The sequence below is a fragment of the Nothobranchius furzeri genome, chromosome 12, assembly GCF_043380555.1.
Source record: "Nothobranchius furzeri strain GRZ-AD chromosome 12, NfurGRZ-RIMD1, whole genome shotgun sequence".
NCBI lineage: Eukaryota > Metazoa > Chordata > Actinopteri > Cyprinodontiformes > Nothobranchiidae > Nothobranchius > Nothobranchius furzeri.
Window position 1 is genome coordinate 20,983,012 of NC_091752.1, and position 20,897 is coordinate 21,003,908.

The window sequence follows — 20,897 nt, forward strand, 5'->3', positions numbered from 1 at the left end:
ACAGGTTAATGGATTAAACAATACTGTTGAATTTAAATGTTCGTATTTCATGGCTACAGCAACAGTGTATCCTTGTGCTATGTCTGTTTGCAAAATTTCTGCTTTCATGCCATAAAAGTTTAACTGTAGCAAATTTAAGAATTTAGGTACAAAAAAATCCACCAAAAAAACACCAAAACTAGCGACGTACCAGAGGCTTCATAATCCAACTGTGTTGGTTGTGTCCAGAGTCTCTGTCTCATTCTGATTCTTTCATTCGTTTCTCGTTTTCCGGAAGATTCTTCTCTGCTTTAACTTCCTTCTTGTTCTGACAACCAAACACATTTTCTCTTTTAAGGCCACAAAAAGGTCGCTGCATCAGTCTCTTAATTCCTTCGGCTTTCTTCCTCAGCAGGGATTCAAAACAGGAAAACAAAATTCTAACCGTCTACATTTCATCTGCATTTTCTACTTTTTACATTATGAAACAGAATGTTAGGTGAATCATTCGTTTTCTGCTGTTACCTTTCTCTTTTTGACACATTGCTTCCTGATAGTTTCACTTTCATTACAATCATCTTATTTTTAGCTTGAATTGTACAACATTTTTTTGTAAGATACAGTTTAACTGGTTCTGCTATATAAAAACAAAGGAATGATTTAGTTTTTAGTTTAACGAGGTGTATCAATATGCAGTTTTAGAAAATGTACTGATTTAATTTGTGACTATGTGAGGGAGGAGGTGCTGGTGACCGTCTGATTTCCACTAAAACCGATGAAAACTTGTCATTTTGAAACAAGGTGGATTGTGGGAAAGATTCCTGTAAATGCTGCAGCGAGCTGTGTCACTGGAAGACAGAGTGGTAGGTGGGACACTGATGAGACTTCATGTACTTGATGGCAAACTTGAGCTCCTTGCTCTTCTTGTCCCACTTGTGAATAGACATGAGCAGCAGCTGCTGGTCCACCTTGCGACCCATGATGAGGAAGTTGGAGCCCAGGTTCTCCAGCTGGGAGCACGGACAGTTAGCCCCGTTCTTTATGTACAGGGTCAGTTTCTTTAGGTCTTTCTTCCTGAGCACACCCTGCTTCAAAACCTTCTTCTTCTTTTGTGCCGCAATCAGTTTCCTGTCACCTTTTTCCTTTTTCACCTCCTTGATTTTCATCTTCAGGGCTGAAGGAGAAATAAAAGATGTTAAAAACTGAGATTTATATTAATTATATTAAACTTATCTTAACACCAAGATGCTTTAAATTTGTCACTCATTGTTTTGAATCCTTATTACTTGTGACGTTTTGCTCCTTATTGTTTTTGAAGAGCGTTTTTAAAATTTCAGAAGCACTTGGCAAACATTCCTCTTTTGTAATAAGCTTCTTCTGGGCCTTTACCATCGTGATAAAACCCAGTAATGTTGTGAGGATTACCAGCTTTTTGCCTGGAGCGTTGTACAACAAGTCAAACATGGAAGAGACCCAACTTTTGCAGGACTGCTTTATTTTGAGTGTGTGCATGTGTGAATGAAAAGTATGTAAAACTGGTTTCCAGTCTATTTAATCCTCAGGCACCACTTTCATTTACTACCATCTTAAGTCATAAGACAATGAGGGTCAAAGCTGGGGTATGTAATTAAAATGTCTTAAGTAACTTCAATGCCGACATTTCCAATCAGATCTACGAGTAATTTTTCATAATCTCACCTACTTCCATGTCCCATCCATGGCCTCTACAGCTAAATGAATAATTTATGGAAGTCCAGAGAGTTGATCAATATTATTGCGTGTCCACAAGAGGAAGTCCCCAGTATGCACTGCAAAGTGACACACTGACACAGTCAACTTAGCACGCAAACCTAGCTTGAATGCTAACTCGACCAGTACTTAATTAATGTAAAGCCTGGTTTATGCTTCTCCGTCAGCTCCGCAAGGGACAGACGCGCACGGATTGACGGAAGCGTTTTGCTCTTTTACTTCTCCGTCTCCTGGAGAGTGTTGCAAAGCAATTGCCCAGCAGGACCACAGAGGGTGTAGCGCTGTTCTGTGGTATCCTGTCATGTATCTGTCCAAGATAGTGTGTTTATATTGTTTTTTGTGTATATAAGAGACTTTTAACACGGACATATTTGTCTCTCATTCTCCCACCTCTTCATGCGCTTCCCACCTCTAAACCCACGTTTCCTGTCATTTCCGTCCACAAATAAAATGCTTGCTGCGCGTCTTTTCACTCCTCCAGTCACGGGAGGATGAAACGTTCATATTTTTAGAGTTTTATCGCGAGGTATTCTTCAAGCTTCTCCGTGTCTGCCGCTAGTTATCCTCGGCTCTCTTTGCAATGGCGGCGCTGTAAACAACAGCGGCGTCCTGACCAATCACAAGCTTGCGTAATCCGTTTCGTTCGACGGATGTTTAAAAAAGTGGGCTCGACTCCGTACGTACTTGCGTGCCTGCCAGAGCCCTACGCAAGGACGGATAATGGAGTTGCGTGTGCTCCGCACTGACGCAGACGGAGAAGCATAAATCAGGCTTTAGTCTGAAAACTGCAAGCTAACTGTGGAAGAGGAGGAGGAAGAACAGAAATTGACTTATTTTCTGTGTATTAGTGATTACCGAAGCGTTCAACCTTATGCTACATGGGGCTATTTTTAGCCTGCTGTAGCATTGGCAAGGCTGTGCTAGCATTGTGAGTGGATTTCTGCCTGTTTTAGATGTTTCCTTGCTTGAACACTGCAGATTTGACTAACACAAGAAATTAGCAGCTCCTGCAGAACCCGATAAAGGCTGATGAGATAATTCAGCAGTTAGAATCAGGTCTGTTGGAGCAGGATGATATCGAAAATGTTATTTGTCCTTTATTGTTATCAGGCTATTTGTGTGCAGCAGGGGAGCATGCTTGCTGTTTACTAAGGCCTCTTAAAGAGCAAGTCACCCCCAAATCAACTTTTTTTTCACTGATAAACTATATAAATGAGTGTCTGATTGTGCTGTTGACACATGTAGTCAATAATTTGACACTTTAGTGCATCTTAATCAAAATTTAAACATTCTATCTAAAACTGTCAGTTTTGTGCCCTCTTCAGGTAAAAACTCTGCACTGCATTTGAATTTAAATCTGCCATTGCTAATGGCTAAGAAGAGTCATATGATGTCAGCTGGTACCATATGATGTCACAATGTCATTGTGAGCCTGTGTTTGTGTGTATTTGTTAGCAGCTCCGCCCTCTCGATCTGCTAGGCAACAGCATTTGTTGCATTTTTCAAACAGGAAGTGGGAGTGGAGTAATACTCTGGTAGGGGGTGACTTGCTCTTTAAGTTTAAGGCAAGGAATATACTTGTTGTTTAACAACGCACGTTTAAAGTGGCTGTCTCATGTAACTTGCATTGATTTGAAGCGTTTTTTTACGTGTCTTTTGCACACGTGTCATGTTTTGTTATTATCTTTTCTTTAAGTCATGTTTGATCCAAATCGTGACTCAAGATGAAGTCACGAGACTCAATCACATCTGTAGAGAAAGATTTAATATAAAAGGTTAATTGATGATTTTCTGGATGACAGGAAATAAATCCCCAGTCACCATACGGACGACCTCCATGACTTCACTCCTGTTTGTTTACAGTTGCATAAAAGACCTTCTTCCACATTCAGATATGTTTTTTTGCTTTCCTGCTCCTTCACTAGAAGGTTTGTGTTCTACCTGCGTGTCTCTGGGCCTGAACTCGCGTGTGATTTTTTTAATGAATGACCACATTCATGTAAAAACATGTGTTTAGTAATAATAAAAGAGCCACCTTTCCTTTTTCATGTCACTCTGCATGCCCACCCATGTTCAGTCACATTTAGTTAGAAGTAACACAGAGATGCCTGCAGGGCAGCCTGGCCAGCATCTCTGAGACAAGCCAAGCCCACGGTCGTCACGCTAAACTCACTCCCTCTTTGTTAGCACAGAAAAGTGTGCTGTCATTTTGAGGAGAACCAGGTTTTCTTTAGGCTAAAGCAGGACACCTCTCTCACCATCCAGTTTTACTTGCTTGTGTCGACTAAAATCCCAACCCTCATTTCTGTATGTGTACTGCTGCTGGATGGGAAAACAAGGGTTGTTAAGTGCATCTGCAGCAGACTGTAACCGAAGGACAAGAAAGCTTTGAGGGTAAACAGGTTTCCAAAAATGGACAGGGCAGCATTCATAAGGAGCCCATGCCTAAATATGTTAATAGTTATTCGTTTTGCCATGGTCCGTGGTCTTTAGTTATAAAAAGGTAGAATATCTTCTCCAGGTCAGGGATGAGGTCCTGCCCCAAGTGGAGGAGTTTAAGTATCTCGAGGTCTTGTTCACGAGTGACGGAAAGACGGAGCACGAGATCGGTAGGATTGGTGCTGATTCTGCAGTGCTGTGGGCATTGTACCAGTCTGTTGTGGTGATGAGAGCGCTGAGCTGGGAGGCGAAGCTCTCCTACCCTCACCTATGGTCACAAGCTTTTGGGTAGTGACCGATAGAACGAGATTGTGGATACAAGTGGCCAAAATGAGTTTTCTCTGCAGGGTGTCTGTGCCCTCCCTTAGTCATCCGGGAGGGGCTGGGAGTAGACCCGCTGGTCTTCCACTGGTCGAGAGGAGCCAATATAGGTTGTTCTGGCATCTAGTTAGGAAACCTCCTTGCTGAGGTTTTCCGGGCACGGCCAACCGAAAGAAGATCTAAAGGAAGACCCAGGACATGCTGAAGGGACTATGTTTCTCAGGACCAGGGAATGCCTTGGGAATCCCCCGGAGGAGCTGGCCCAAGAGGATGGGGAGAGGAAAGTCTGGGCCTCTCTGCTTAGGCTGCTGCCCCCGCAACCCTTCTCCAAATAAGTGGAGGAGAATGGATGGATGGATGGATGGATGGATCAAGAGTAATGTAAGAGTTTCTAAAACTGAAACAGCCTCTGAGATGTGTGCAGTCAACTACATAAAAATGTGATTAATGTTATGATTAATTATGGAGGATGAGCTTTAATCTCGGCTGCAGCTCAGAGTGTGAGAATGTCTTGTTTTTGCTGGATGTGCTGGGAGGCGTTATCCATAACGGGTCATGCTCAGTGTACCGAGACCAGTTTTGGGTGTGGTTAATCCTGATGTATTACCTAACCGAATGCCTATTTGTTGGTTGTTGTTTTTTTTTTTTTTTTTTACTTTGTTGCCAAAACACTCATGACAAAAGAAAATGGAAAGTATAAAAGCAGCTGGAGTGAATTATTATGTGTCAAAAGGCTTTATGAGCAGAAAAAATTGAATGATTTTATTCTGACTTCAGGACATTGTTGAGACAATAGAGCAGGGACATGATTCCAGTTAGTTACATCATCAGTTCATGAGATTTAAAAAGGTGAAGGAGGAGGCATGCTAATTAAATATGGGCTAATGTCTACAAATACTGCCAGTAGAATAAAAGATCACTTTCAGCGTTTTTTTTTATTTTCAGATATAATAAAAGTCCAAGTTTCGGCTGAAAATGGATGGATGGATTGATGGATGAATGGATGGATTGATGGATGGATTGATGGATGGATGGATGGATGGATGGATGGATGATCAAATTTCAAAAATACAAATGAACGGTTTCTCATTGAGCTTGGCCAAAAGAGATTTTTATTAGGACTTTTTTTTCTCGAGTTAAAATGGTTCGATACAAAACACGTTCATGAAATTCTTTGCATGAAGTTACTTTTGTGACATCACAAATGGGAACATTCTGAAACTACTTGTTTTTAGCCTGATTTGTATATCTCTGTGAGCTCGAGTGCGGAGTTAAGCACTCACATCGACAGAGACATTTTGTCTTCAAACTTCGCAAAGTGATTCCCCACCAGCACAACAGAGGACATTGCACTTTTCTGGGGGTAGCCTGCCACCATTGGAGTCATGTCTCTGGTCAACAATATTGTATTTACTTGGTTTATATAAACACAAGACTTTTCAACATGGAAACATTTGTCCCTCATTCATCTTCCCCTCTTCATGCAGTCGCCACCTCTAAATCAACATTTCCTGCATTTTCCATTTCACAAATTAAAAGTTTGATGCATGTCTTCCTTCAGTCATGGGTGTATAAATGTTTATATGGTCTGATTTTCTCCCCCCACATTTGGAGTGTTTCTAGAGGCAGTAGGGACTCACATGACAACACAAAAAGATGCAAAAGGTGAGCTTTGCATAATATGACCCCTTTAAAAAGATAATGTGTGGTTTTTACTGTTCATCTCTGGAAATATCCATCCAATTGTTGCTGAAAATGAATAAAATTATGTCCAATGGTTGAAAAAAGTTTGGGGTCTTCGTTACATATAACCGTAACATTTGGGTCTTAAGTACATGGTGTGTGGGTCAAGTGTCCTTGGGGGATGCCATGTTTCCTACTGGCCAGCTCGGGGTCCTACGCCTGTCGGTGACATCACACTAGATGATTGGCTGGACATATGACTTACGGAAGTTACATTACCACATTCAAATACATCTAGGCAGTACAAAACACAAATTTAATAACAAAACTGCTACACTCTTTCCAAAACATATGTGAAAGAACAGAATCAGAGAAGAGATGCAATATATTTTGGCCAAGTGGTGTTGCTGTAGTATGATGATGTCAGTGGCAGGTGCAGGACCCTGAACAGATCCCAAAGCTACAGCGCCAGAAAACTGGAATTGACATGGAAGGACCATCAAAGTCTGAGGAGTCACGCCAAGGTTGCATGCTTTCTGCTCCACAGGTAACAACGTTTATAGTAATGTTTTTTCAGCTAGCCACAGACACGGCGATTTGGTGTAAAACTACCCTGAAATGTATGTATGTACTGCCCCCGAGAACCAGGAAACTACACACTGCCACTATTAAAACTCCTGTTCACTTATTTACACTTTGCTCTTTAATCTTTCATTAAAGAGCAAGTCAGCCCTACCAGAGTCTAACTCCACTCCTATTTTCTGTTTGAAAAATGCATCACAAGGTTGCCTGACAGACCAAGAGGGCGGAGCCCCTAACAAATACACACACAGGCTTACAGCGGCGTTGTGACATCATAATGTACCAGCCAATGTCATAGGGTACCTCTTAGCCAATAGTGATGGCAGATTAAAATTCAAATGTAATGCAGAGATTATAACTGAAGAGGGTGCAACACTGACAGCTTAGGCAGAACGTTTAAATTTAAACTAAGATGAAATAATGCGCCAAATTATTGGCTGCATGTGTCTACAACACGATTAGACAATCATTTGTATAGTTTCAGCAAAGCAAAAGTTGATCTGGGGGTGACTTGCTCTTTAACTTGTTTTTTGAAGTTCTGCTGCTTGATCTCACGGCTCTGGAGGACTGCAGCCTCACGTCATGTTCTACATTTATTGAAAGTCTGTTTTAGGAGTGAAATGACACATCTGATGGCTACAGAGGGTGAAAGAAAAAAATCAAGACAGGGTTTCATTTCTCAATATGTGAAATTCTGCTACTGCTGCTTACCAAAGTCACTGGCGCAGTAGTGCTCCATTATGTTGTCTGCTTTCATCTCGTTGTCGCATGGGGGACAAACATTCGACACTGAAAGGACAAAGAAAAAGTTTCATTTAATTTCAAACAGCTGAGTCAAGTAGTTATCGTTCAAATACGTTTAGCAGCACTAAAGCGGTTGGTGTGAAACTGATAACCCTTTTGCCCCTTCTAGACCAGCTTGTCAGAAACTATTTTATACGGAGCAAATCCTAAGCCCAGCCGACTGACTGATGTTTGCCCTGCAATTACACCGGGGGAAATGTTTTTATTCTGTCTGTTGTATATTTTGGTGGTGCAGGCGTGGTCTTGGCTCTGCAGAAAGGTAAACGCTGCGGCGGGAGCTGCTGAACAGCGTGAAAAGCGACTTCAGTACACAGACACAGGCGGCACTTAAGCTGCACGGTAACCGCACATTGTGAAACAGTGAGGGGGAAACCGAAGCAACAAGTCCTGTTTATTTGTGCCTCAGAATTTATGGTCATGCAAGTTTTCCTCAAGAGTGTGTTTAGCCCTGCTTGCTTTGACATGCAAGCTTTGGGGATTGTTCACCAGAACAGAGCAGGAGAGACTTGTATTGTGTGTTTTGTGTTGCAATTAATAGTTTTATGTCATTTTCAGAGGTTCTATATTATCAAACCTTACCCATTAAGGTTTTAAGCTTTAAAAGTGCTTGTAAAATTGGGGTGAATTGATCATAAGAGGAAATTACTGGCTCTGAATCTCAACCTGAACCTTTTTGTGTTGAATTTGCACGTTCTCCCCAGCCCAATGCCGATTTTCTCCAGGTGTCCTGATTTTATTTTGTCCTTTGGTGTGCATGCATGGTTGTCTGTTGCACATGTCTCTGCAATTACCCTGTGATGGACTGGGGACCGCAGAAGATGGAGATGAGCTCCATGCAGCTTTAAACAAGTAAGAGAGTCCAAAACTGCATAGATGAAAGAATTGATGGATGGATGTAAGGGATCGGCTGCTGTACACATCACATAATCTAAAACACACTCACCAAATATGAGCCAAGTGAGGGAACTATTTGTAATTTTAGAAAGAGAGAGATGGATATGTTGAAGGAATCTTCCCCACACAGTTTGCTGCGACTGGGAAGACAAATCCTATTTGAGTCAACTAGTCTGAAGGAAAAACAGAGCTGACCTTTTGCTGAGTGGGAGCCTTTCTTGGCATGGTTGCTTATATGAGAGCTACATTTTTTTGTCGTTCACTCACCACAATATCTAAAATATGTTTCCCCTTAAGTGCTCCCTGTCCCCCACCCCTCACCAGTCTCCGGCTTACAAACGCACTGATTCAGACACTCACGGGAAAGTCCTCGCACAGCTCTAGCTCTGGGCTAAAAGTCAGGGTTCGGAGGTTATCACCCTCAGTCCAGACCTCAGTGTCTGGACAGATAATGAGAGGGGTCAAAGGTCAGCATACTTTGCTGCATGGGTCATTGGGAGGTGAGTCCCCAACCACCACTTAGTGAACGTGTGTGTGCGATAGCAGGATTTGAACCATGTTTGTGTAGAGTTTCAGCCAGCTTCCCCTCCTCACAGGATTTCACAGACAGAAAACCTGTGAATAGGGGTTTATTCCACGGACCCCCGGCTTGACTCGTCCTGACTCTTTAGTCAGCTGAATCACTTCTGGGTCACTGTAACTTTGGCATTATTCATATGATTGCTGCTGGACCTAGGATAACGGTAAACAAGATAATCCAGGCCATGTCCAAATCCTGTTTAACACCGATTGCAGTACGGAGGCGGTGCCATTTCCGACTGCCATTCACACTGACTGCGGTTCGTGTGTTGGACGTCTTCGGATCTGCTCAAACAAGAATGCCAAATGATTAGAAATTTGAAATTTTACATTTAAAAATATACCTGTAAAAATAACAAAAACAATCATTCATTACCATATTTTCCAGACTATAAGTGGCACTTTTTTTTATAGTCTGGCCGGTCCTGCGACCAATACTCCGGAGCGACTTATATACCAAATTACACTGAACAAAAATATAAACGCAACACTTTTGTTTTGTCTCCCATTTTTCAAGAGATGGACTTAAAGATCTAAAATTCATTCCAGATACACAATATCACGATTTCTCTCAAACATTGTTCACAAATCAGTCTAAATGTGTGATAGTGAGCACCTGTGCTTTGCTGAGATAATCCATCCCACCTCACAGATGTGCCACATCAAGATGCTGATCTGACATCATGAGTTGAACACAGGTGTACCTTAGACTGCCCACAATAAAAGGCCACCCTGGAATGTGCAGTTTTGTCTCACAGCAAAATGCCACAGATGCCACAACCATTGAGGGAGTGTGCAATTGGCATGCTGACAGCAGGAATGTCAACCAGATCTGTTACTTGTGCATTGAATGCTCATTTCTCCACCATAAGCCGTCTCCAAAGGCATTTCAGAGAATATGGCAGTACATCCAACCGGCCTCACAACCGCAAACAACGTGTAACCACACCAGCCCAGGACCTCCACATCCAGCAGGTTCACCTCTAAGATTGTCTGAGACCAGCCACTCAGACAGCTGCTGAAACAATTGGTTTGCATAACCACACAATTTCTGCACAAACTGTCAGAAACCATCTCAGGGAAGCTCAACTGCATGCTCGTCGACCTCATCGGGATCTTGACCTGACTCCAGCTCGTCGCCGTAACAGACTTGAGTGGGCAAATGCTCACATTCGATGGCGTCTGGCATGCTGGAGAGGTGTTCTCTTCACGGATGAATCTCGGTTTACATTGTTCAGGGCAGATGGCAGACAGCGTCTGTGGCGTCGTGTGGGTGAGTGTTTTGCTGATGTCAATGTTGTGGATCGAGTGGCCCATGGTGGTGGTGCGGTTATGGTATGGGCAGGCATCTGTTATGGATGAAGAACACAGGTGCATTTTATTGATGGCAATTTGAATGCACAGAGATATTGTGTTGAGATCCTGAGGTCCATTGTTGTGCCATACATCCATGAACATCACCTCATGTTTCAGCAAGATAATGCACGGCCCCATGTTGCAAGGATCTGTACACAATTCTTGGAAGCTGAAAATGTCCCAGTTCTTGCATGGCCAGCATACTCACCGGACATGTCACCCATTGAGCAGATTTGGGATGTGCTTGACTGGCGTATATGACAGTGTGTACCAGTTCCCACTAATATCCAACAAATTCGCACAGCCATTGAAGTGGAGTGGACCAACATTCCACAGGCCACAATTGACAATCTGATAAACTCTATGCGAAGAAGATGTGTTGCACTGCATGAGGCAAATGGTGGTCACACCAGATACTGACCATTTCTGAGTCCCCAGACCCCCAATAAAGCAAAAAACTGCACATTCCAGGGTGGCCTTTTATTGTGGGCAGTCTAAGGTACACCTATGCACTACTCATGATGTCAGATCAGCATCTTGATGTGGCACACATGTGAGGTGGGATGGATTATCTCAGCAAAGCACAGGTGCTCACTATCACACATTTAGACTGATTTGTGTGACTTTTTAGCTGAATATCTCCCCTGGTACGACCAAGGTATTATCCTTGGTGATTTTAATATTCACGTTTGTTGTCTGTCGAATCCTCTGGTGAGAGATTTCTCAGATGTTCTGGTTTCATTTGGCCTCCAGCAACTGGTCAATGTTCCTACGCATGATCACTCTCACACACTGGATTTAGTTTTATCATTTGGACTGAAGGTGCAGGACTTGGCTGTTCACCCTGTCAGTTTCTCAGATCATTGTTCAGTCGTTTTTAACATCTCTGCCATGTTGCCTGTGGTGAGAAGGCAGGCTTCTCGCTACTCAAGGCACATCTCTCCCTCCACGACTGCCTCACTACTGCCCATCCTGGAGGTTGAATTATCCAATCCTTCCTCATCTGGGATCACCACGGATGTGGATGGGCTTTTAAATACTTTTAATTTGACTTGTTCTGTTGCCCTGGACTCAGTTGCTCCCCTTAAACTTAAACGGAAGAAAACCACCTCTGATCCTTGGCTGAACAATGAAACATGCAGCCTCAGGCGGCGTTGTACGGTGCTGGAAAGAAGGTGGAAAAAGGACAAGCTACTAATCTCACAGCAGCTTCTGATGGATGCCCTTGACCTGTATCAGAGAAGTGTTAGATCAGCCACGAACAAATACTTTGCAAGCATAATCTCTCAACAGCAGAGTGATCAGCATAAACTTTATAGCACTGTCAACTCCATCTTGTCAATAACTGAACCTGGCAATGTTGATCCCTCTGTGTCATTGTGTGCTGAGCTACAGACCTTCTTTCTTCACAAAGTCCGGGATATTAGGGATAGTCTTGTGCAACCAGGATCTGGCTGTCCTGATGTACCACCAGAACCTCCCTCATTCTGTAACTTTACTCCCATATCTCTTAATGAATTGTCAGATCTGATTGGAAATATGAAACCAGCAGGTTCTCCTGAGGACCCTCTCCCCCCGAGGATGGTGGGTGAGATCATCCCTATTTTGGGCCCCGCCATCTTAAACATTTTTAACTCTAGCTTGGCTACTGGAGTGTTTCCTACTTCTTTTAAAAAGGCGGTTGTGCAACCAATTTGAAAAAAAAAAAACCTGGTTTAGACAACTCAAACCTTGCAAACTTTTGGCCAATCTCCAAATTACCGTTTTTGTCTAAGGTCCTTGAAAAGATTGTCTATTCGCAGATTACAGCACACATGAATAGATTTTCTCTGGTTGATGTGTTCCAGTCCGGGTTTAGGCCACTTCACAGTACCGAATCAGCCCTTCTTCGCGTGACCAGTGACATCCTGGTGGCTCCTGACTCTGGGTCACCTGTTTTGCTCTTACTATTAGATCTTTCTGCAGCATTTGATACCGTTGACCACAATATTTTGCTGGATATACTTGAGCCATGGGTAGGGCTTAGGGGTACCTCACTTCAGTGGTTCTGCTCATACCTGTCAAACAGAGTTTTCAAGGTTCAGTTGGGTAATTGTTCCTCTACATTCCTTCCACTTCCATGGGGAGTCCCACAGGGATCTGTGCTTGGGCCTCTCCTGTTTTCAATTTACATCCTCCCCCTGGGTTTCATCCTGAGGAAATATGGCCTGGGCTATCATATTTATGCAGACGATTGCCAACCTGGGGGTGGCGCAGTGGTTAGCACTGTTGCCTTGCAGCACAAAGGTTGCAGGTTCAAAACTCGGCTGCGGCCTTTCTGCGTGGAGTTGTGTGTTCTCCCCATGCATGCGTGGGTTTCCTCCGGGTACTCCGGTTTCCCCCACAGATCACAGCATGCCCTAAAGGTTATAAATTGTAAGTTGCTTTGGATAAAAGCGTCTGCTAAACAAATAAACACAAATAAAAACAAAAGTGTTGCTTTTATATTTTTGTTCAGTGTATGTAGGCTATACCGCGCTGCTGCGGGCCGGCTCCAACCCAGGAATGAGCTCCCCTGTCCCGCTGGGAGGGTTTCAAACACCGCCATCCTCTGCTGGAGACTGAGGCGTGCTGCTGCACCCGTGTTGTTTATTCTGTTATTGTAACCAGTACTTGTCTTGCAATGTGAAACGCTTGGTCTCAGATTTTGTAAGAAAAATAATAAAATTCCCCCCCAAAATGTGACTTACAGTAAGTCCAGTGTGACTTATATGTTTTTTTCTTCTTCATTATACATTTTTTGGCTGGTGCGACTTATACTCCGGAGCGACTTATACTCCGAAAAATATGGTAATAACAAAAGCCATCAAAAATAACGCAACACTGCTTTTACTTTAAAATATAGCAGATTCACAAGAATCTGCATTTGGTGTTGGGGAAAATATAGACTCACGCAGAAACTTTCCGGAGCTCTGCATCTGGATCTGCACCACACCGCAGCTAGTGTGAATGCTCTAATGGGACTCAATTTTTGATCTATGCGGAATTAGTATGGAAACTGGACTGCTTATGACTTGACTGGAGGTGTAAGCGGTGCACAACGTAGTAGACAGGCGGGATAGTTTCAGACGTAAAACTGGTGCAAAAGCAATCCATGCTGCTGGTCCCGCGAGGTCACAAAATCACAGGAGAATTGCAACACCACGTGTGATTTTGGCAGTTCACACATTGAGCTAGGATAAAGACGGCAGCTTGTATAACAAGGTCTGTGTCTTTTTTTTTCTGTTTTGTTTATCTCGGTTACGGAGGCTTCAAAGGAAATGAAGTACGTTCACCTGCAAGTAGCTTATTTTGTACATTTTCAAATGTTCTATAATCCTTTCATGTTTGACTTCTTGTCTGACCCAGTCAGAATATTAGATTTTGACAAATTCTGGATGTGTAGAAAAAAGTGTAAAAAAATTGACTTGAATTTACCAACATTGAATGTACCAATGCTGCCTTCTGCGGGATTGATTGATTGAATCTTTATTTTGAACATATTAAAAAAAAAGTACATAAAAATAACGGAAGAAAATAGACAGAGAAAAAAAATACAAATAAAAAACTAACAAAGAAACACACTACATGTAATGTTCAAAAAGGAGCAGGAAGAAGTTTAAGCTTATTTAATCCCACCCCCTTTCCACTCTAACAGTCAATAGCCTACAAATATTCCTCCTTATAGTTTCAGTATATATGACATGTATATTTTTAAGAACATGGAGATACCCACCGCAACATACCCATGCACAATTATGTCAACGAAAATATTGTACAAGATCATCAATTCTCAACCTCCTTGTACTCTGCAAAAACCAAATCCTTAAACTGCTTTTTAAATTGCCTCATGCTTGGACATTGCTTCATATCTGCACTAAAACTGTTCCACAGCTTTACTCCACAAGATGCAATAATTACCTCTTTCTCATTTGTTCTCATTTCTTTTCCTTCCTTTTTCCAAATCTATTTTTTACTTTTCTTGTTTTTATGATTTTTTTAAATAATTTTAGTTTCTTCTTCGATGGAAAGACACCCGTCCACTTTATCGGCAGCTAACTGCTGAAAAGTATGCTTCGCAGCCATTTTGCATACGTGTCCGTTGGAAATGAGGGGTTAGTCGTCAAAATCAAAGACGGATGTTTTAAATTGTATGGGTCCATTTATATTCATTACGATTGTATGTTAAGCCTCTGCTTTGGATTTCAAGGTGATGATACATGCTAGGTCTTTGCTAGCCAAAGCTAGCTCTAGCAAAGCTAACAACATTGGCAGAGTGAGAGGTTAGCATTGGAGTTTTTTTTGTTTCTGAAATAACTCTCTTCTAATGTTGTTAGTCTTGCTTTCTCACTGTGATAAGCTTGCATGCATTGTTTTGTAACTCAAACAAGCTTGTTTACATACATTTCTGAATTTAGGTGGTTTGGAGTTTGATCTTTGCATCTTAGACAAGGCCTGGATTATGCCGTGTACACCACACTGGTAATCCTTATCAGCAGCACCATAGACAACACTAACGTTGCTGCGACCCAGAAATGATTCAGTTAGCTAAAAAGTGACAAAGTGTCAAATCGGGGGCGTGGGGGGCATGGCAAAACCCCTATTTTATGGTGCAGTAGCATAAAAACAGACCCTCACACACCTCTGTGAGTGTTTTGAATGACTCTCATGAGGTTGTTGTGTCTTATTTAGCCTCTGTGGTGATTCATTTTGGTTTCACTGGGGTGGTATGTTGGCAGGAGGCCCGGAAGTATCAATGCCAGGAGATGTCAGGACAAAACAGTGCCTCCATGAAATTTAGTTGAGCTCAGGCTGAAAACCGCCATCTAGATGCTGCTGAAAAATCACTTAAGCTACGACTGTCCTCATCACCAGTCAAAGGATGAAGGGAGCCGTATGAGCAGGGAGGTGCTCTGTTGGAAAGCCCTGCTGTTAATCTTCAAACAGTGAGCCAAAGTGGAAATGGTGAGCGGCAAGAGTCCAGGTTTTTATTTTTTACGGCAAAGCCTCACTTAGCCATTGCTGGAGGGATAATATCACTTTCTCTATTTGTGTCTCTCGTTTCAGCTGTTTTTCATGTCTGTCGTATCTCTCAAAAAATCTTAAACAAAAACATATTAACGTCATTTTTTTTTCACTTTTGATGTTGAGCACAAAAATGCGAAAGGTCTCTTTGCAAATTCACTTTAGAATAAAAACATGTGCACCAGTGCGAGAGCATGTTTGTTGACTACGACCACAGAGAAATACACATGGTCACTTTGATGTCAGAAACTGATGCAGCAAAATTACTTACATTTATTTTTCCAAAATCTACATTTTGTAAAAACAAAAACATAAATTATGAGCAAAACAAAGTGGCTACAAGTGCAGAAATGCCTTTCCCATTCATAAGAAACTCCTGTTTGTCATTACACGACTTTGACAAATCTCTTCCATTCACTGCAGACAAACAGTTGACAGGATGTCGTAAATCACTTTTAGTGTTTCCAAAAACTTGACGAGTTTACGTGAAAACAGTTTTGAAGCTTTTAATTACATTATGTGCAAAAGTTACACGCTTTGTGTTCTAATTTCTGCCATTTTAGGCACCGAAACACCACCACCCTCAGGTCTAACAATAAGTTTATTCCCGAAATGTATTACGCCTCTTGTATTGCAGTCTGAGCGCCACAGAGACATTTGTGGGAAGAACGTTTCTTTTAAAGTATGCATGGGTCACCGTCCGATGCCTCATTTGGGCCCTTTAAGTTACGAGCAGGAAAGCTTACAACATAAAACGGTTCTGCGCAGCGGATGAAATACGGTGTGTGATTTACATCCGAGGGCCTCACATCTGTTTAAATGTGGCATGCAGACAGACAGGAGAGAGATTAAACATGGCCTAGAGGCAGCCCCCCGGGGGACCCTAAAACAAAGCACACTCCTTGCATCTGAAGGGATCCTCAACAGAAAATCGAGTGCATTCTGAAAGGGTCTCGGCACTCTTCCGTGCACAGAGCATTGGATCACATTTTCCTTTTAATATAGCAGCCAGGGCCACATGAGTAGGGTCCATTGTGCTGCTGGATGCCTGTCAGTGCTGCCTGTCTCTTTTAACATGGTTGTAACTTAAAGTGGCCACATCAAAGAGAGAACAGCGCTGAGAGGCGATATCTTACATTACATGACTTTTACTGGTGTATTCAGCTGGAATGCTAACAACCACGTAACAGTTTATGCAGGAATACATCTAGTGGTTATCTTACTGATTTACAGATGCAGAAAGTAGAAGGAGCATCATCTGCTCCTGCATGGGATCTCTTTTGTCTGATATAACAGACAGACTTGTGTTTCACATAATCACACCCTGCGGGCTCCTGACACACGCCCAAAAATAAACACCATTGCATGAAAACGTCCAGAAATACCTCAGGTGGTCTTTGAGTATTTTTTTTGCAGTTTCACAAAAGTGGGAAGTGAATCTAACTCCATCCTGTTAGTTTCCACAGGAACCCTCGAGATGTTCTCTATCGTGCAATTGCAGAATAGCTCGGAAAACGTTTGGGCCTCCAGTTTCGAGAGAGTAGAAGGTAGAGCCTAATATCTGAGATTGACCCGGCTCCTTGAGATTTTGGTGGATTACCTTAAGATTCATTTTTATTATCCTCCCATGTCCCCCAATGACACGCACAATTCTCGGAAAGCTCACTTCTACGAGTTCTTAGCTGAAATTCCTTTTTTATTATCGCTGGCGTTCTCTCTCATTGTGTGTGTGTGTGTGTGTGTGTGTGTGTGTGCGCGTGCGTGTGTGTGTGTGTGTGTGTGTGTGTGTGTGTGTGTGTGTGTGTGTGTGTGTGTGTGTGTGTGTGTGTGTGTGTGTGTGTGTTAGAGCCAAGAAATTGTCCTCGGGATGGCCTCATCGGTACATCTGAGACTGGTTCCTTACAAAACGTCAATGACTTTTCCTTCAGGCTAGAAGTGATACAAGTTCACTATCAGTTGCATGCAGATACACACACAGGCACACAAGAGTAAAAAAAAAAAAAGACATTCATTAAATATAATCAGAGTTTGTTTTTACAACTCTGATTATTTTAGTCATTTCTGAAAATAAAAAAAATCTGAATTCCTTGGAAACCTTAAACTAAATAAAAAAAATCCTACATATCCTGGAGGATTTCCCACCACTTAATCGCCCAGCTTCTGATGAGGATTTGATTAGACGGGATGAACAAATGGATGCCGGTTTTAGGAGATGGCTTATGAGGCTCAAGCTGCCTTCTTGGAGAACATGTAAAAGATTGAATGATGACTGTGCTGAGCCAAAATGTCACATAGTTGATATCAGTCCTACAAAAACAGAACATCCAGTTTTCTCTAACGGAAAAAAAAAAGTTAGAAATGCATTAAATCATCTGAGAATCCTCCAACAGTATTATCAGACTTTAATGAATTAAAAGTTGGCGATTATAAGACGTCACATGATAACAAACAAGTGCAGTGCAGAATAAAAAAGCTTTTTTAAAACTCTTAAAAAACTCCAGGAGAATTTCTTCTCTGCTTCCCTCTTCTTTCACCCCACCAGTCTCTCACAGGAACAACCATACTTCAGCGATCACCGTTCTCTGCCCACTTCTCTTGTTCCATCGTGTCGACTAATTATCGGAGCTCAGTAATTGGCCGTCTAGTTAATTGGCCCCAACCGTCTGCCAGACCCAACAAAAGCAGAGCGGAGTGGGACACAGCGGGGACTGTCCTCTAAAGGCTCTCATCGATTCTCTTTCAGCTCACGCTGCTTTTGTGAAGAGGCTGATTAGGTGGTTTTAGCTCCATACACACACACACACACACACACACACACACACACACACACACACACACACACACACATACACATACACACATACACACACACACACACACACACACACACACACACACACACACACACACACACACACTGTCCTTTTGCCTAAATGTAAAAATCAAGTTTTCAGGTATTAACCTGCAGTTTGGAAGTGGCTCAGATTTCCATTCATTCGCTCATTCGGCTGATTGATTAAGCGTAGATGGATGTCTGTTGATTAAGACGAGCATGCATGCAAGCGTGTCATCACAGCACATTTATCTTGACACAGTCAGCGAGCTAACCCCTGGAGTCTCAGCGTCTCCCATTTCCATCTCTCCCCAGGGCATCCCAAACCGTCCATTACTCACGAACTTTCCCTTCCAGCCTCTTTCCTGTTCTTTTCTCCCTCTCCCTGAGCTCACACAAGCAGCCTGAGAGTTTCTCAGTGAAACTTTCAGAGTGTGAGACAGGTTTTTTTCATTAGTTTGACTCATGCAGGGTCCCAGTCTGATGGTTTGGTAATGCGGCTGATGAGATGTGTCACATTCCTGAAGGTTCAGTGAGGAAATAAACCACAAATCGACTTGTTTTTTTGTGGGTTTGTGTGTCGTGATGGGTTTAAGAACTGCAACTGATGTGGCTTCAGGGTTCATTAGGTGATCACCAAATTCCCTTCAGTTTAAGCAGAAAATTTCACAATAACTAATCATTCACGATAAAATGTTGCGCCCTTTTGTGTGTGGGCATGCACATTGGTGCCCTACCTGGTGGCTGGGTTACGTGGTTTGCAGCGAACTGCATGGGGATGCAGAGGTCGTTGTCGATGGGGAACTTGTCACAGTTCAGCATCTCAGGCCAGGGGAAGCCGTAGGTTTCCATTACTGGAGCGCAGCTGTCCCTGACGGCCTCGCACAAGGAGCGGCACGGGTAGATGGGCCTGTCCAGACATACAGGTGCAAAGAGAGAACACAGGAAGACCTGCGTGTCAGCGTGGCACCTTTTGGCTAGAAGGGGCACCCAGCTGCTCGCCTGCTGCTTGACCTCTGGCATGGTCTCGTGGTCCAGGAGGTTGGGCAGCCTCATCTTCTTGTAACCTACGTTGTGACACAGACGCAGGTCAGCTGGTATGTCCACACACTGGGGTTGCTTTGTGTAAAAACGGCCATTGTGGAAGTTGTCTGCCTGCCAGTTGTAGTAGTCATACTCGTCCGCATCCACGATGGTAAAGAGGAGGAGGGAGAAGAGCAACAGGCCAAGTGCCAAGCTGAAGAATCCCTGGGTCAAAGCCAGCCGGGGGCTCTTTTGTCCGAGCGCCATGCCTTTCTGGGTTTACACCAACAAATCAAGAAGTATCCAGAATTCCCCAAAGTAACCCAGAGAAGACAAAAAAAGCTCAGAGAAGATGTGAACAAGTGGGGCAGGAGTGCACGCCGTAATCCCTTCTGCTTTCTCCTGAGGATAGTCAAGGTAAAATCAAAACAAAACAGTTTAATTCCCTTCCTCCCCGGAGAGTCGGCCCTCTAAGCTTCCTGAAACACCTCTCTGTGTTTGTGTGTGTTCCTCAGGTAGTGGAATGAGGACACAGCAGATGAGCACACAAACAGGACCTCTTTTTTTGCTACCACTCTCCTGACTTCACCCTCTCTTCAGGCTGTCTCCAGTTCACCCTTTCCCTCTGTCACTCTGGAGCTGTAAAGAGGAGTACCTAGACTTTAAGAGCCAGTGGTAGCTGCTTTCCTCAGCTGCCTGCTCCCCCCCTTCCCTAAAATGCTCCTAGACCATTCATCTTCCTACTGGCCTCCCCTGGACTCACTCACTACAACCTCAACCAATCACAGCTACAGAGGGAGGCTGCCACTGGCCTGCAGGACACTCCCTCTGCTCCTTATTCCAATCAAAACCTCTTTTTAAATCAAGTTAGTAAAAGAATTTAGAAAAAAAGTCCACAAAAGGTATTTTTTAATCCATTCAGAGAAATGCAAAGCATTTTTGAGCAGATGCTCCAACCAACTTCCATTTATTTCCATGTGAAAGTAACAAAGGGTGCCGGCTTGGCATTTGGATCTGCTCTCTTCATTTACTGAATAAAAGCTGGCAGCAAGCTTCTGCTGGCACAGAAACACACTCGTTTGCAAGCACAACTGTACGTGCAGAAAAAAAAAATCAGGACGGATGAGCGAGGCGGGAGTGAGGTGGTTACAGAGAGCTGGTTGTGCAGCTACAGGTGGTTCTGGAGATATCCAAACTTGTCTGTTGGCTGCGAGTCGGACACAGGCTGACCTGTCAACTCAAACCTTCAGTTTTTGAAGCACATTTACTAATTTAGCATTTTATCACATTGTTGTGTTGTTTTTCTCTATAATTTAGGGCTGTTTTGTGTGTTTTCCTATCTTTTATCCATTTTATAGGTGGTTTGATTGTTGATTTTAGTATTTTTAGCTCACTGTGCTACTTTTACCCATGTTTAAGGCTTTCATGTGTCTTCCCCTCTGTTATACAGTGTGTTTTTATGTGCTTTATAAATAAAGCTGGATAGGATGTAGCTCTACAAAGCTGTGATATTTTCAACCAGATGTGAGATCCATGGCCCAGGATGCTCTTGAATCTGGCATTAAATCTGCTTCATGCATTAATGTGTTTCCTCGTCTGAAGGGACGGCTCA

General features: G+C 42.9%; 1 protein-coding gene across 1 annotated transcript; it reads right to left on the reverse strand.

Moving 5' to 3' along the window:
- Nucleotides 1-597: 597 nt before the first annotated feature.
- On the reverse strand, nt 598-19,783 carry sfrp5 (secreted frizzled-related protein 5). The gene is made up of 3 exons (XM_015944347.3): nt 19,000-19,783; nt 7,465-7,542; nt 598-1,153 (listed from the first exon to the last, which is right to left on the reverse strand). Exons 1-3 carry the CDS (start codon nt 19,550-19,552, stop codon nt 825-827), a joined length of 960 nt encoding a protein of 319 aa, XP_015799833.1. The 5' UTR covers nt 19,553-19,783; the 3' UTR covers nt 598-824.
- Between the last annotated feature and the right edge of the window lie 1,114 nt (nt 19,784-20,897).

Coding starts and splice junctions, on each gene's coding strand:
- sfrp5 (XM_015944347.3), bottom strand. CDS start 19,552: ATGGCGCTCGGACAAAAGAGCCCCCGGCTGGCTTTGACCCAGGGATTC. Junction 7,543..18,999: donor CCACGTAACCCAGCCACCAG/GTAGGGCACCAA, acceptor TTGTCCTTTCAG/TGTCGAATGTTTGTCCCCCA. Junction 1,154..7,464: donor CTACTGCGCCAGTGACTTTG/GTAAGCAGCAGT, acceptor TTTCTCCTTCAG/CCCTGAAGATGAAAATCAAG.